This window comes from Dipodomys merriami, unplaced genomic scaffold (assembly GCF_024711535.1).
Source record: "Dipodomys merriami isolate MVZ:Mamm:240054 unplaced genomic scaffold, mDipMer1.0.p SCAF_14, whole genome shotgun sequence".
Lineage (NCBI taxonomy): Eukaryota > Metazoa > Chordata > Mammalia > Rodentia > Heteromyidae > Dipodomys > Dipodomys merriami.
This window is the reverse complement of record NW_027202715.1, coordinates 14,425,651-14,443,321: the sequence shown is the minus strand read 5'-3', so window position 1 is coordinate 14,443,321 and position 17,671 is coordinate 14,425,651. Positions and strand designations below refer to the sequence as shown.

At 41.9% G+C, this 17,671-nt stretch overlaps 1 protein-coding gene across 3 annotated transcripts in view; it reads left to right on the top strand.

Annotated features, from left to right (window-relative positions):
• The window catches only part of Frmpd2 (FERM and PDZ domain containing 2), a 113,065-nt gene that overhangs the window by 50,040 nt on the left and 45,354 nt on the right, over positions 1-17,671 (top strand). For all 3 annotated transcript variants that reach the window (XM_070020782.1, XM_070020783.1, XM_070020781.1), the window contains exons 13-15: positions 1,505-1,660; positions 6,939-7,124; positions 14,395-14,551. In XM_070020782.1, coding sequence (XP_069876883.1) covers positions 1,505-1,660; positions 6,939-7,124; positions 14,395-14,551 — 499 coding nt within the window. The remainder of the gene's footprint in view (positions 1-1,504; positions 1,661-6,938; positions 7,125-14,394; positions 14,552-17,671) is intronic.

Sequence of the window (17,671 nt, the reverse complement as noted above, 5' to 3'; positions counted from 1 at the left end):
CTCAAAGTCCAAGAGTCCTAACTTATTAGATCAGGTCACTCAGCCCCATATATGAAATAAAGAGACACGGTGAAGCATAGAGAAAGGAGATTTCTTTCATGGCAGCCATGGGAAGTCAGCACTTCAGTACATTTCCAGCCATCTTCAGGGGTGCAGACATTGGCTTCAGCTTAAATAAAGAGAACTGGGGGCAGATGGTGAGAAAGGTATGCACAGTTAAAATAGTTCCAAGTAGAAGATATGGACTCCTGACCACTAGTTCAGTCTGTCTCTGGAAGAGTTCCAAAAATATTATCATTTTATTACCAGAATGGAACAGGAACAAATTGCCTGTCAGGGGGCAGGGGTGCCCTAAATTTTCTGTTGCTTGTTTTTTAGATGAGCAGTAGGCATTGGCTATTTGAATTTGCCTTCTATGCAAGATGCTTATCAGTGAATCTCTCTCTCCTGGAGCCTGACTGCAGGAGAGAACAGCTTAGATTAAAGAGAACACATGCAAAAAGTTGAGAGAATTTTGGTTCATTTGCTAAAAAAGCATTTTTTTAGGTTGCCTCTTTTTTTTATTGGGAAAATACTGTAAAGAGGGGTTACAATTACATGAGCAAGGTAATGAGTACATTTCTTATCAAGCATTGTTACCTCCTCCTTTGTTTTTCCTCTACCCTCCCTTCCCTCCCATCCCCACAACTACACTCCCCCTCCCCTGCCTAAATTGTAAAGTTCATTTTTCAACATAGCGTCTTGTACATCTCATTGTTACAATGGGTCCACCTGTATCCCTATGTAAACAATTAGTTTTTTCCCTTCCCATCCCCAAATTAGACCAACATCAAATACAATGAAAACAGGGGTTATACCGTGGGAAAAGGACATACAAAGCAACAAAGACATCATCTTATAAATATGTTAGAAGCAATCGCAAGAAAGAAAAAACATTTGAGTCCTTATCTTGGGGTTCATTTCACCTAACATCAACTTATCTGACCGTTCTGCTTGTCTCAGACATATACTAGCTATTGCAAATAAGGGAAACCATGAGACCTATGTTTCTTTAGGCCTGGCTTACTTTACTTAATATAATTTTTTCCAAGTCTTTCCATTTCCTAACAAATGAGGCAATGTCATTCTTTCTGATGGAGGCATAGAATTCCATTATGTATATATACCACATTTTCTTGATCCATTCATCTACTGAGGGGGATCCTCTTACAGAATGACTTCCCCTTTTTCTTGGCAAAGACAATAATACTGCTTCTCTTACAGGATTGTATGGAGGATCAAAAGAGCCTATTGCAGTCTAAGGAGGGACTGAAAAATGGATGGCTGCTTGCTTCTCCCCATTTTGTTCATGTCCTAGCATTTGACTCTGCTTTTGATGGGGGGACCTTGAAGGAGCATCCTTTCCTCAAGACTTGATGGGATTGTGTCTATAGACACATTGTGTTGTTTGGAATCCTCTAGGAAGTTTGTGGTTGAACTCATTTCCTCTGTGTCTTGTTTCCAGCAGGTGGAAAGTAAGGCCTATTTCCGAGTTGAGGATTACATCCCTGCCAGTCTGCTAGACAGAATGACTGCTCTTCGGGTCCAGGTTGAAGTCTCTGAGATGCACCGGCTCAGTGCTGAGCTGTGGAGAGAGGATGCTGAGCTGGAGTTCTTGAGGGTGAGGCCTTCTGGCTCTTCAGAGAGGGGCTGGGATTCAAGGAATGCCACCAGTGATCCTCTCTGAGCTGTCTCTGGGAACCGGAGGGGCTCAGAGTGCAGGGAGGTGCCAACAAAGGCCTCAAACTGCGAAGAAAAGAGCCTCCATCAACCTGAAGATCAGGGAGAGGCTTGTAGAAGCAGGAAATGCTTCCCCCTCCAAAGATGGGTAGGCTTTAGGGGATGAGAGTGAGGCTTTTCTTTAACCTTAGGAGGGCAGCTCAGCACATTTGTCATAGATGACACACAGGGTGACTATAGTACACACCGAAGGGAGCCAAAGCAAAGCTGCTGGAAGGCCTCTGTGTACAGACTCCTGGCCGCAGTCCAGCACATTCTGCGTGCTCCCTGCACAAGGGAGTCTAAGGCTAGCACTCTATCACTTGAGCTACAACTCTACTTCAAGCTCTCTTGGTGATTAATTGGAGATAAGAATCTCACAGGCTGGCGTTGAACTGTAAAAGTGAAAGTGCTTTTCCAGTCTCTTTACCCCTTGAGTGAAAGCAATAACATTTCATTCCCTTCCCACATTTGTGGGCACCCACAATGATGAATACCACTGCTGGTCCCACCATCTCCCTCCACTGTGGGCAGGTACTTGGGGATGGAAACATGTGCTCCCTGCCCGATGACAGTCATCTGCCCAGGGGCAGAGACAATGCTGAGATAAACACTCCACAAGGTCAACAACCATCCCAGCCACTCTAGGAGAGACCAGGGCAGGAGTGGCTATCTTCCTTACAGATACAGCCGGGCATGGGGTGCATGAAAGGGGCCCTCAGATCTTCTGGGACAGGTTATGTGTCTGGACCTTTAGATCTGACGAGCAGGGCCTCTTTTTTTGGCTTGTTTTTTGTTTTGGTGCTGGTATCGGGGCTTGAAGTCAGGGCACTGCGTTCTGCTTTAACTTTGAATCCTCAAGGGTGGAGCTTTACCACTTGAGCCACACCTCCACTTCTGGCTTTTTGATGGTTTGAAATAAACATCTCAGGGACTTCTCTGTCCTCATTGGCTCTGAATCGTGACCCTCAGATATCAACTTTCTGAGTAGCTAGATTTGTAGGTATGAGCCACTGGTATCTGGCTTTGAACATTTTTATTTTTTATTTTTGTTGTTGTTTTTGTTTGTGCTGGTCCTGGGGCTTGAACTCAGGACCTTGGTTCTGTCCCTGAGATTTTTCCCCACCTCAACATTAGCACTATACTACTTTAGCTCCAGCTTCACTTCGGGCTTTGTTGGTAGCTCATGGAGATAAGAGTCTCACCGACTTTCCTACCTGAGTTGGTTTTGAACTTCATTTCTCAGATCTTAGGTATTAGCTACTGATGCCTGGCTTTGAATGGACAGTGTTTAAAGGAAGCTCCCAAGTTGGGGAGAAATATTCTGTCCATGTTTTAATGGAGACAGGCACCTGAAATCAGAGCCAGCAAAGTGAGGCCTGGCCTTGTCTTCATGGCTTGTCCTTTATCACAGCCATCCTCACACCTAGCCTGGGGTCAGTCAGCAAAGGTTTCACTGGAGAAGCCATGACTGGAGAGTGCTTCCTGCATCCCATGGTCCAGCCTCTGCATGTTCCCTGATCATAAGATGCAGCACTCATTCCCTTGATAAGAAGCAAGTGGTGACTTTAAAGCCATCTGATGGTAGTGGCCACAGAACTGAAAACCTGAGTCAAGGAACTGAGAACTCCACGCAGCAGGACATTCTTGCAAGACAGATGCTGCTGTGTGTGCCAGGCTCTGCTTAGGCCCCTCCCTCCCCTGGTTTGAATGATGGAAAATAACCGCAAAAGCAGCCACCACCTCAGAAGCAAAAACATACAACCCTCCTCCCCCTTTTTTCCCCCTAGATTTTCATAGATGCACTGAATCAATTTGATTTCATTTGCATACACTCTTTTTTGGTGTCAGGAAATACGCTAAATTTCATGCTTCCTACTTGGTGGGCTGGATGCAATTACTAATGCTGTAGGCTACCTCCTCCTCCTCTTCTTCCTCCTCCTCCTTCCCCCTTCCTTTCCTGTTTCCTTCTTTTACTGTTTGTGGGGCTTGAACTCAGGACCTGACTACTGTCTCTCAGCTATTTTGCTCTAGGCTAGTACTCTAATGGTAGAGTACTTGCTCAGGCTTTGAACTGTAATCCTCAGATCTCAGCCCCCTGAGTATCTAGGATTATAGGCATGAGTCACTAGCACCCAGCTCAACTCTTTCTTCTTGGTACAGAGAGCTTAACGGAGAAAATACTCATCTCCAGAACTCACTGGGACCCTCTGCATTAAGGTGTGAGTTATTATTTTTTAAACAAAGTCTTTTAGGAATGTAAGCACCCTCATCATTTTGTCTTGTGGAATTAGCACACCTATATTTTAGTGGCTTTACCTTCCTCTCTTTGTTCTATTCGTGCATATGCATATATATTTAAAAGTGGACTGACACATATACGTATATACATATGCATACACTTTTTTCCCGCCGGTACTGGTACTGGGGCTTGAATTCAGAGTCTGGGCACTGTCTCTTAGCTTTTTCACCCACTTCTTCACTCAAGGCTGATTCTCTACCACTCAAGCCACAGCTCCACTTCTGGTTTTTTGCTGGTTAATTGGAGATAGAGTCTCACAGACTTACTTGCCTGGGCTGGCTTGAAACCTTGATCCTTATATCTCAGTCTCCTAGGTAGCTAGGATTATAAGCAGCAGCCATGACACCCGGCTACCACGTACCTTTATATATTTATAATAATCCAATATCTTTAAAACTTGGAAAACCTAGTTTGACAAACCATAGCTTTCTCTTCTATACTCTATTGTTTGTCACGTAAATTGTTTCCATCATGGGGCTATCATAAACAATACAGATTGGCATTTTTCACATGAATCTTTAGCTGAATTTCCACCTAGTTCTTTAGTGGCAGAATCTCACCTTCAGATGGAAGGTGGTGAGCAGTTTTAACTTTTGTTGTATGCTGTGGAGACCACCTGGTTGTCCCAGTCATAGCTCTTATCACTTGCAGTAGGCTGTGAATGCCTGGAGGGCCCTGGAGCCTCCTAACCCACTGCAGAGCCTACTCTGGATTATTTAATTATAGCGCCTCTTGGCTCTTTTTTCTTATTAAAACAAGAAAAAAAAAGAGGAAAGCATTCCCAGGTGGCTGCCTGCTGCGGCTGACCCAATTCCTGGATGCTGATGCTTCCAATTCATTACTTTCCACTAGAAGCAGGATTGGCAGCAGTCCAGCATGGGTACCACCAAACCCCATCCTCTGTCTCGGAGATGTGCTGCTACAAGAATGTGTTAATCCCACAACTTGTTTAAGGTTAACTCACTGTTAACCACACTCGTTCAAGTATGGAACCATGCTCCCACAAAAGACGTTGTTGTGATGTGTTAATTACCACCCCTCCCTTTCCCCCCTGCCAGCCTGTTGGAACCATACTGATTATATCTTGTATTTTCTCTCACTTTTCAAAATGCATTCCCTAGATGACTGCAGATGCTTTATAAATATCCTTTGTACGAACTGCCTGATTATTTGTTTAAACCAGTTCTGTCTTCAGGAAATTATTTACCACCTAGGAGCAAATCCCCCCCCACCCACGCCCTGCCTCCAACCTAACCCCGAATATCTGCATTGAACAAAACTATGAGGACTTGTCTCCATTGTTCAGCCTATTCTCTTAGGATAGAATCTCAGAGGTTAAATTATAAGAGTCAGAGCGTGTGACCTGTTGTGAATTTCTTGGTGAGTATCTGGAAATAACAATCCATTTACTTCCAACAATTTTCAGGACAGCAAGGGTGCAGCTAGATGCTCCTGGTTCTTGTCTTTTCTTGCTGTCTGCTGTAGGAAGACAGAGGATCCCAGTGGGATGGCCATGGCCCATTTCTCTCTCTCTCTGACAGAAATCCCCATGTAGGATAGAGGAGGAATGGCACCATGGGAGATGCTATAGCAGAGAAGAGACAGACAATATTTATTATTATTATTATTATTATTATTATTATTATTATTATTATTATTATTAGTGCTGGTCCTGGGGCTTGAACTCAGGTCCTAGACACTGTCTCTGAGTTTTTGTGCTCAAGGCTAGTGCTCTACCACTTGCACCACAGCTCTACTTTCAGCTTTTTAGTGATTCATTGGAGATAAGAGTTTCACAGACTTTCCTGCCTAATCTGACTTTGAACCACGATCCTTAGATCTCAGCCTCCTAGGTAGCTAGGATTATAGGCCTGAGGCACTGGCACTTGGCTCATTATTTGATCTTTTACACACTGAAGGTGCCCTTGGTGATGTTATGTCTGTTCACGTGTTTCCAATCTTCATGGAAACCCTGCGTTTTGCTTGTTGACAGTGAAGACTTGGGAGCAAACAGACTCACATGTCCACATTCCCAAAGTGGAAACTTTGGCACATTACTCAGATCGGTTGGACAATTTGTCATACTTTAACTATGTACTAGCATGGCTGTGGCTATTTCAGCACTGGTGCTCAGTACGTATTGTTTGGGATGAGTTTGATGATGATGATGGTGATGATGATGATGATGATACTGATGATGACAATAAACAATGTCTCCCTAAAGTTAAAAGGAAGCTCGAGCAATGAAATCAAGACAAGAAAGACAGCTGCTCAATGAACAGTCCTGCCCTGGTGGGGCTCTTTGCAGCTAGAGAATGGGCACCAGTCCCCTCAGAGCCACTGTGGGCTTGCATGGCCATCGCGACTCTCTTAGATAATGATAACATTATGACTTGAAGAGGACTATTTTATTCTAAACACCAAAATGAGCTGGGCACTGGTGCCTCAGACCTCTAGTCATAGCTATCAGGAGCACAAGATCTAAGAATCATGGTTTGAAGCTACCTAGGCAGGAAAGTCTTTGAGACTCATATCTCCAATTAGCTAGAAAAAATAGCTAGAAGTGGAGTTCTGACTCAAGTGGTGAGTGATAAAGCTAAGGGACCATGCCCAGGCCCTGAGTTCAAGCCCCAACACAAGCACAAAAGAAAGAAAAAGAAGAACGTAAGAAGAAAGAAATGAAGAAAGAAATCACGCAAGAAAGCACCGTGTCAGAGTTGGGGGATGTTTTAGAGTAAGAAAATATGCTTAGCTGTTTCTTGAACTTATATGATGATGGTAGAAATAAACCAATGCATTGTTCATGAGGTGGTCTGAGGCCCATTATCTTGCACTCATAGAGCGGTGTCTCCTAAACTGGCCTTTCTCCTTTCTCCAGGTCACCCAGCAGCTTCCAGAATATGGGGTGTTCATTCACCGAGTTTTCCCAGAGAAGAAAAGACTGGAAGGGGAGATGGCCTTGGGAATCTGTGCCAGAGGTGTCATAGTCTACGAAGTGAAAAACAACAGCAGAATTGCAACCTCATGGTTTCTGTGGAGAGAAACTGGGAAGATCTCGACTTGTGTGAGTGTGGCTTAGTTTGTTGAGTGATGTGTGCTTCATTTTCTTTTTATCTGTGCAACCTTTAAAGGATGGATATATACTTTTTTGATAAAGTTGCTTACATCCTGGCACTTGTATTCTGGCGCACTGGGGGTACTTCAGTAAAGTTTACCAAGAGATTTAGGGAGGTCTGCAAGAGGCCATTTCTTCCCATCATCCTTCACTAGCTCATTCACAGCCTCAAGGATTACCATTGTCCCTGTGGGAAGTTTCCTTGCACTGGGGAACCTGTCTACATTGAGAGCAAGTTTGGAGGTAAAGGATGGAGAATAAGGAGGCCATAGGCTGTGTGGGGACTGCAAAGTTTGAATCATTTTCCTCATTTGTCAATTATCCCTGTATACTATGAGCCCAGGCACCTGACCTGGTCTCTCCTGGACAACACATGTGCGATGTGGTTATGCCAGCCCAGGGGCTTGAACTCAGGGCCTAGGCATTTTTGTGCTCAAGGCTAGTGCTTTACCACTTGAGCCCCATTTTGCTTTTTGGTAGATAGTAGTCTCATGGACTTTCCTGCCTGGGCTGGCTTTGAACCATGATGCTCAGCTTCCCAAGTAGCTAGGATTACAGGCTTGAGCCACTGGAGCCAGGCCAAAAGTAGGGCTTATGAAGTGATAAAATTCAACACTCCAACCTCCAGTAGGTACTTTATAAATTGGCTTAAATTTTGTTGTTGTTGTTGTGGTTGTTGTTGGTTGTGAGGCTTGAACTCTGGGCCTGGCACTATCCCTGAGCTCTTCAGCTCAAAGCTAGCGCTCTACCACTTGAGCCATAGCTCTACTTCTGGTAGTTAATTGGCAATCAGAATCTCACAGACTTTCCTGCCCAGTCTGGCTTTGAACCACAATCCTCAGATCTCAGCTTCCTGAGTAGCTAGGATTATAGGCATGAGCACTGGTGCCTGGCCTATTTGGCTTAAATTTTATTAGTGTTTATTTTTTCCTCTATCAGGGACCATTGTTTGAATAAAGCTGGGAAGTTACTGAGTTTACTTCTCAAACTCAGTAACTTAAGAAAAACTACTTAATTCTCATTTCCATTCCCTGATGATCATCTTTCTTGGCACAAATGCTTTATTTTTCTAGGGAAAAAATTATCTCATGAAGTAATGCTCCCAGCTGCTTGCCACCAACTTAGCATTTTTCACAGAAAATGACTGTAGTATTTTATGCTCCTGTAAGCACAAAATAGGCAACACTGACAATAATTTGAGAATTAGCTCAGGAAGCTAGTTTCAATTTTGTTTATTAACAGCTAATGTCAAGATGCTTCAAATAATCACAGAGCATTCATCTTACCAATCTGCAGAGAAGAGGCCAAGGAAAGAGAGATGTTCTTTATTTATTTTGGAGTGTGGCATGTTGTTTGAACTCAAGGACTTGAACTTGCTCAACTGATGTTCTACTATTTGAGCCACACCTCCAATTCAGTTTGTGCTCATTATTTTGGAGGTGAAGTCTGGGTGAAAATCTGGGTGAAATCCTGGCTAGGCAGGATTTGAACCATGATCCTTTGGCTCTCAGCCTTCTGAATGCCTAGGATTACAGAGGTGAGCCACCAGTACCTGGCTAAGATACCATTTGTAAAGAATATTATTCATTGGTATATTGGCATGCATAATTTGACGTTCAATCAAACAAGTGTTCCTTTTAAAATAAGAAGTCTACCCATTTTGATTACTGTTCTTGCACATCAGCCCTGAACATAAATGCATGGAGCAGAAGATGTAAGCTACGTAGGATCCTCTTTAAGGAAAGTTATAAAGTACCCAATGAAAGGGAACAGTGACTTAGAATGAGAAAAAAATCACAAAAAACCTTTTTGTGTGTGTGCCAGTCCTAGAGTTTGAGTTCAAGGCTAGCACTTTACCACTTGAACCACAGCTCCATTCCTGGTGTTTTGGTAGTTTATTGGAGATAAGAGCCTCACAAAATTTGTCTGAACTGTCTTTGAACTGCAATCCTCAGCTCTCAGCCTCCTGAGTAACTAGGCCTGGGTTGGCTTCAAATCTCATTCCTCAGATCTCAGCTTCCTGTTATTAGGTGTTTTAAAGAATTTAATTGTAGTTTAAAATTTCTAATGAGTACAAAAATAGCCTCCATGCCAGATACTGGCTCTGTACAAATCAACCCTCACTTAGGTGTGGAGTGTTGCAGGACATGATCAATTGCTTATACTGCTGCCCCTGCCGGCTTTGTGTTGAGAGCTGGGTGCATTGGCCCAGTGGAAAGGGTGTTCTGAGATGCCTGGTAATGAAGTAACTAATGCAAAAAAGACTAAAAGCCACAAGAGTAGAGCCCACCAACTGTAGCCCCATCTAAATACCTAGGAATTAACTTAATCAGTTTCTCCTTAGAGGGATTTCTCCCAGATCACCAGCACTACCTCCTGACATGTGTTAGCTTCCCATGACTGTAACAAAATACTCAAGATGCTTAACTTGTAAATAGAAAATGTTTTATTTTGGCTCATAACTTTGGAGGTTTCAGTCCAGGATTTATTACCTGTGTTGCTTTGGGCCTGTGGTGAGGCCAGTATATTATGCCCAAGGAGCAAAGAGAGTGGAGAAGAGAGTAGAGTACTAATATTCTCTTCAAGGATACACTCCCCAATGACCTAACTTCATCCCACTGACCACACCTCCTAAAGGTCCTACTATCCCCCATAGTGCCACTCTGAGGGCCTGCCTTTAACCTTAGTGGACATTTAAGACACTAACTACTGCAGAGCAGAAGCCAGAGAGGTAGGAAACTCAGTAGTTTTAACTGATGGTGGTAGAAACATCGTACACTCCACATTTTACAGGAATAGGTAAACACACTGTCCCAGCCCTTCCAGGAAAGGTCTTCCCAGGTATTGTGCTGGAGCTTCTGCTTCGAAGGACTTTCCTGCAAATTTGCCTCTGCCTGGAAGAAGATTTTAGGTTTGCAAAGATGCATCAAAATAGACAGGGTTTGACTAAGCAATCAGGAAAGCAAATAGCAACCATAAAATTACAGGGAATGAACTGTTTGAAATGGCAAACTGATGCTTTGCAACAAACTGTGGTGGTCGGGGCAGAAGCACCCAGATTATTAGTACTGCAGCCTCAGGTGGAGGGATGTACTAAAAGGTTTTCAGGGTTGTGCAGAGCAGCCTGAGGTTGGATTTACATAGTATCTCATTCAGAGAAACGCATGCACAGGAGGAAGTTTGCTGCAGATGTGAATTTCCCATTACATGATGTTACCAAAGTGGAGACAAATAGAAATAAAAGCCAAACCACTGCCATCAAGACTGTTTATAGCTTTATGGTAAGACATAGATGGCTTTTTTCACTCTCAGTGTTTAATCCCTTAGAACTCCAGCATCCAATAGGACAGTTTTGTTGACAAGTTGTAAACTTAATGTCCCCTTTTCTTCCTCTTTCCTCTCCCTTACTCTCTCCCTTCCTTTCCTCCTCCCTCTCTCCCTCTCTCCCTCTCCTCCTCTTCTTTCTTTTCTCCCTGTCTCTCTCATTCCTCACTCCATCTCCATCTCACCTTTCTATTCTCTTTACTTTCTCTTCTCTTTTTCTCTCCCTCTCTCTTTCTCCCTACTTTCCTACCTACCTTTCTCCTCTCCCTCTTGCTCTTTCTCTCCTTTGTGTGAGTGATTTTTCCTTCATAGATTTTTTTTCCCCAAGAATCATTATTAGACCTGAAAAAGTGTCTTAGTTATCCAAACAAAAATTAATTCTTGAGTGAGCTCAATTTAAATTTGTCTGGACTGTATAAAATGATGTCAGCAGGCAGTGACAAATATGTATTCAACTTTAGGAAAGCATGTACAAGATGATCAACTGAATCCGAAGGAAGAATGATTAAGTTCAGGACAATACCAAGAATTCTTGAGAAAAATATGAAATGTAAAGCAATGCTAGGTATAGCATAGTTGAGTTGGATTCAGAATACATGTAAACTGACCCAAGGAGATTTAGAAGCTACATTTGTCAGTAACAGTGAAGGGTATTTATGAATGATGAAGTTATCTAAAATTAGTCGAAGTAGGGAATTTCTCAGAGGACAAGCAACAAATACTTGCCTGCTTTTCATTAATATCTGACAGACCAATGGAAATGGAGTTGAGACAGATCTGCCTTTGGGAAGATAAGAAACTTCAGGGGTGGAAGGATTGTTCTAAGCATTAATTAATTAATTTAGTGTGAGTACTGCCTCAGGGAATCATACTCTTGCTTAGCTTTTTCCTCTCAAGGCTAGTACTTTACCAGTTGAGCCACACTTCCACTTAGGGTTTTTTGCTGGTTAACTGGAGATGTGAATCTCATGGTTTTGTCTGCCTGGGCAGGTTTCAAACTGTGATCCCCTGGACTTAAGCCTCTTGATTAGCCAGGATTACAGGTGTGAGCCTGTAATATCTAGAGTAGAGGTTTTATTTGACTGTTATATATAAATTCATATTTAATAACACATTATTACTTTGAGTTATTTAGAATTACATTTTGCAAAAAGTTGTGATGTCCACAAACTCAATATAAATAGTTCCAAGGGGTAGACCTCACCAGTTTAGCTAGTAAGCAACATAAATATTATCATCTTGCATATAGGCCTTGAAAATAAAATGTAGAGAAGCATTTCTTGGTGGTGTGGCTTCAATTCCTGCCACATCATGCTCCATTTCCTCATCTGTAACACTGAGATAATGACAGACTCTCCCTCATTCTGTTGCTGAGAAGACAAAAAGGCATAATATCCTCAAAGCCTCAGAATAGAACCTGGCGCAGAACCATAACTGTGCCTGCCAGAAAGCTGTCACCAGTTGGGGAGATATTTTTTCCTTCATCTAGGATAGAAATCAGCCAGAGGCTACTTGCAAAGAAAAAATAAATGGAGGCAGATATAGTAGTTCAAGCCTGTAATGCTAGGTGTTTGGGAGGCAAAGATGGGGGGAATCAAGATTAAGACCATCCTGGGCAAAAGGAAGTTCATGAGACTCCATCTCAACCAATGGTGCAATGTGGTGGCAGGTGCCTTGTATCCTAACCGCAGGGGAAGCACAATGGGCACAGATACAGGGAAGTACAAGGAGGAGGATCACAATCAAGGTTTGCCTGCGTGTTAAGTGACACTGTACCTTGAAAATAACCAACATAAAGAAGGATTGAAAGCGTGGATGAAGTGGTAAAGTGCCTGTCTAGTCAACATACGGCACTGAATTCAATCTCCAGTACTGGAAGAAGAGAGAGAAGGAGAAGGAGAAGGAGAAGAGGAGAAGAAGAAGAAAAAAAGGAGGTGCCGATGACTCATGTCTGAAATCTAAGCTATTCAGATGGCCGAGCTTTGAAGATTATGATTTGAGGATCATGATTTGAAGCCAGCTCAGGCAGGAAAGTCCACAAGACTCATCTCCGTTTAACCATCAAAGTCAGAAGTTGAGCTGTGGCTCAAGTGGTAAAGTGCCAGCCTTAAGTGAAAAAACTAAGGGACAGTGCCCAGGTGCTGAATTCAAGACCAAATAATGGCACCAAGAACCCCACGAAAACAGCAAAGTGAAAACACATTCCAGAAAAGAAACACAACGGGGTACACTATGGACATAGTGAGCAGAAACAAAGAAATACATTGTGTTTCATGGGAAGGGTTTGAATAGACATGCTTTTCCCAGGAAAAGGGAAAGGGAAAGACATCTAGAGAGCGTGCACCACTTTGCATGTGGGTCCAGGGATGCCTTTTGTTGTGTGCAACACATTTCTCTGCTCATGTGTTCTTATAAGGCTCAGGGTTGGTGGTCACTGGTCTCTGCCAGTCTGCTCACAGCTCCCTGGTTCTTCTGCTCTGTGATCACTAATCACAGAAATGCCTGCCTGCCTGCCAGTTTCCCGCCTGATGCTTCTTTGTCTCATTGCAACAAAAAATATTAGAATGCACACAGAGGTGTGCTTTTATTTTATTTTCTTGTACCCCATCTATTAGGTGAGATCTCTATAACTTCTTGGAATTTGTAGCCTGAAAACAATAAGAATATTCATCGGCCTCTTCATAATGCATATTGAGGATGATGCTGACTCCTTGTTCAGGGTGATGTGTACACCTGATTTCTCTAGACTCTTTTCATCTTGTACACTCCTTAGCAAGTAGCAATTTTCTGCTAAGTATGCATTTGACTTAGGAATGAGGGAAAGATCGAAAGATTTTTTTTTAGCTCATGAAAAAAAATATAGGGCTATTGTCAGAAAATGCTTTCCATCTGTATCTGGCTGCTGATATGCTGATAATGGGCATTGGGGTTGAGCATATGTTTATTATTATCATTTTATTGTCTTTAAGTAGTTGAACAAAGGGATTTCAATTCAGCATGTCTGTTTGTGAGTCCAATTCATCTTGATCCATGTCACCCTTTGCATCATTCTCTTCCTTCTCTCCCAACCCCACCCATCCCTCTATTTACCTTGTCCTGTTTTCATATTCACCAGGAATACTATGACTGTACCCTCCCATTCTTCCTCTTTCCACTTGTTTGCCCTCCTCCTCAACCTCATGTCCCAACACCTCAGATGCTAGCTTTCTGGTATTCATATGTTAGACTGCAAGTCAGTTGTTCAAAGGAGTTACATAACTGGAATCCTTCCCTCTGTATATCACACTTTAGTTAATACATTTGTACACATATGCATGTGATCCTTATGTGTTTATACATATATCTGTAAAATAGATTTAGCTTCCACATGTGAGAGAAAACATTTGTCCTTTGTCCCTTACTTTACTTCATGTAATTCTTTCCCAGGCCCATCCATTTCTTTTCAAATGATGCAGTATCATTCTTTTTTTTATTGTGAGAATACTGTACAGAGGAGTTACAATTACATGGGCAAGATAACGAGTACATTTCTTATCAAGCATTGTTGCCTCCTCTTTGTTTCCCCTTCCCATCCCTTCCCATACTTCCCCCTCTTCCCACCTGATCCTCCCCCCTCCCACCAAAGTTGTAAAGTTCATTTTTTGACATATGCAGTATCATTCTTGAAGGATGAATAAAATTCCATTGTGTGTGTGTGTGTGTGTGTGTGTGTGTGTGTGTGGCATTTGCTTGATCAATGAATCCATTGAAAGACATTTGGGTTGTTTCTATATGCACATGGTTGCAATGGTGGCTTTGCTGCATCCTGACTTGACAAATGAAGCTGAACATTTTATTACACTCTTTACACTTGTACTTCAGATAAAACATTAAAGTCTGCGTTTGCTTCCTTCAGCGAAAAAAGTTCACCATCACCAGCAGTATCACTGGGAAAAAGTATACGTTTGTCACTGATTCGGCCAAGATCTGTAAATATTTACTGAGGCTCTGCTCTGCCCAGCATGCGTTTAATGCACAGATGGACGCTGGGCACACTCACTACCTTTTACCTGGTGAGTAGATGCTACATTCTCTTTCTCTCTCTGTTTCTCATGCCAGTACTGGGGCTTGAACTCAGGGGCTCATGCTTTCTCTTAGCTTTTTTTTTTCACCCAGGGTTGGTGCTCTATCACTTGATCCATGCCTCCACTTCTGTTTTTTTTGGCAAGTTAATTAGAAATAAGTCTTTTGGATTTGTCTGCCTGGACTGGTTTTGAACTGTGAATCTCAGACCTCAGCTTTCTGAGTAGCTAGGATTACAGATGTGACCCACCAGGTACCTGGCAGTACATTCTCAACATACACTTTTTTGTTAATTTGTAAGCGAATTTGTATAAACAGATGTAATTGATCTAGAGTTCTTTAAAGAGTTTTAAATATACCTGGTAGTGACAGTTATACGGTAAAAATGGAGTGCAATTATTTTCTCAGATTGGCAAGAACAAAAATAAATTGGCCTAAGAAGTTAACTGATAAAGTCTTCCCAGAGTCTCAATGGATATATATCTGAAAATATAATAGAGAATATATATACTGTATATCCTATACATATATTCCCTATACATATATTTCCTATATATCAATTATATTATATATTTCCTATATGTAGGGTATGTATGTTATATATGTATATAATATAAATGGAACTTTAAAATGATATGTTCATATACATATATGCATGTGTGTAATGCATATAAACAGGTATGTGTGCACACACGTACATGTACACACACATGCACACACATGAATACATGTGTGCACCTGTGTGTACATGCATAGATATACATATATGTATTCTCTGTCCTGCTGGCCCCATATTTTCCTTATAGAAAAATATTTATCTTGAGGCAATAGATATGAACATACATCAAGTGATGCCCATGTTGTTCAGTGGGTTATAACATAGAGCAGGAAACATTTGGTAGCACCCTAAGTATCCTGAAATAGAAGACTAGTTAAATAATTCACAGCACATCTGTATAGTTTAGACAGTAAAACTAGTTTTCAGAGGAGGAGGACATGTGAAACTGTGTACATGATCTGCGTATATGATTCAAGACTAAGACAGGAAAAGCAAGAAATGAAGCCACATTCAACACTGTCAGATGGGACTTAGATTATACAAACATCTCTATATACAAACATCTCCTGTGTGGCTGTCCCCAATAGCCTATGAACATTTGAAAGGTGACAAGAATGAGTGAGGATTTAAACCTTTTATTCTATATGAATTTTAGTGATTTGTTAAGTTTATTTATTCATTTATTTTTGTGCTGGTACTGGGGCTTAAATTCAGGGCCCTTTGCTATCACTTGGCTTTTTCTCTCAAGGCTGGCACTCTACCACTTGAGCCACAGCTTTATCTCTGGAGTTTGTCCAGTTAACTAATAAGCATCCTTGCCCAGGCTGGCTTCTAACTGAGATCCTTAGATCTCAGCTTCCTGAATAGCCAGGATTGCAAACATGAGCCACACATGCAAAATGCATGAATAACACAGGTATAGTCATGTTGTAACTATCAACATGTAAAACAGGAAAAGGAAGAATACAGAAATGCACAACACCAAAATATTACTTGTTATTACTTGTAAGTTGGACATGCAAACCTGATTATTTTCCCTTTATGTTTTTTTTAGTACTTACCAAACGTTCAGGAATGAACATCTATAACTGATATAATTAGGAAAGAGACTAATGGTTAAAAAAATGGCCACAAGTATCAGGAGACTAGTTACAGTTCAGGAAAATAGCAATAACAATAGGAAATGCTAGATACCATCTACTATTGTTATTGCTATTTTCCTGGTATTATGAGATAATTAGGCATAATGAATTATCTCATTTATGATGGAAATACACTTTTTGTCACACTGCTATTCTCAAACCACCCTGGGAAGCAGGAATCTGCAATTTTTCTTGTGTGGGAGAGCAAACTGGGACTTGGGGAAGTGATGTGAATGGACAGCTTGCTTAGTTGATGAGCTGATACTTGAACTTGTGGCTATCAGGGCCCAGAGCCTGACTCGTTCACCCTCTGCACCTAACTTTTCATAATAGTCAGAGTCTGTCCTTTAGGGCCAGTGAACCAGATTCTAGTGCTAACCTTATCACAGTCATCCTTGCTCTCTAAGCATTACTTTTCCTGTTACACCTCACCTGGAGCTCACCTAAGGGTGTAGAATTCCCAGCCCCACCCATATTTACTGAAATGAAATCCATATTTGAAAAAGAACACAGCTGAGTTAAATGTACCCATGAGTCAGAAAAGCACTGGGTAAAAAAGTGATCTGTAGAATCCATTGACTCAGGGGAATGTTTGCTGTGTGACTTTGGGTAGCTCAGGACCCCTCTCTGATCCACAGTGTGCTCATCTAAACACACTGGTCATCTCTTAGGTTTGTACTGTGCTCCAGTGGGATAGTGCTGGATTCCTAGTATCCCGTGTGCATTGTGAATAGCGACAATGGACTCTGCTCATGGGGTTTAGATCAGTACCAGCGAATGGTTGTGGGAGCTGGGTCACTGAGTCCTCAGAGCTGGCCCAGGCCCTGTAATCCTAGCTAACCAGGAAGCTTAGTGCTAAGCATCATGGTTCAAACGCAGCCCAGACAGAAAAATCTGTGACTTTTATCAGTTAACCAGCAAAAAGCCAAAATCAAGTGGGACCAAGTAGAAAACAAGATCTTTGAGTTTTCAGACACAGAACCACACACAGGAAAGGCAGCATATTATTTGCAACAGAACAAGCAACCACTGAAACCAGAAGTCATTGGTCCTAGGATACTTCCAAGGAGCTAGAGATGATAAATGCAAATTAACTATATCTGATATACCTGCTATGGCTGAGATTCCATGCATAAGACACCAACAATATTGCTTTAATTGTCTGATTTCAATACTCATACAATATTTATAAAGACTCCTATGAGCTCACTGAGAAATTAGTCTTATGAGGTCTGTTTTGCTCATTGTATACTGTTTCCTCAAACAACATGTTTTCAGGAATTTTCAAGAAGTGAACACTCATTTATACTTGAAGGTTTCATGCAGGCCATGAACTGTGCCATTTCAGAATTTTCATGTGAGAAGCCCCTGCACACAGCATTTTAATGATGGCCTGTGGTAGTGATCTG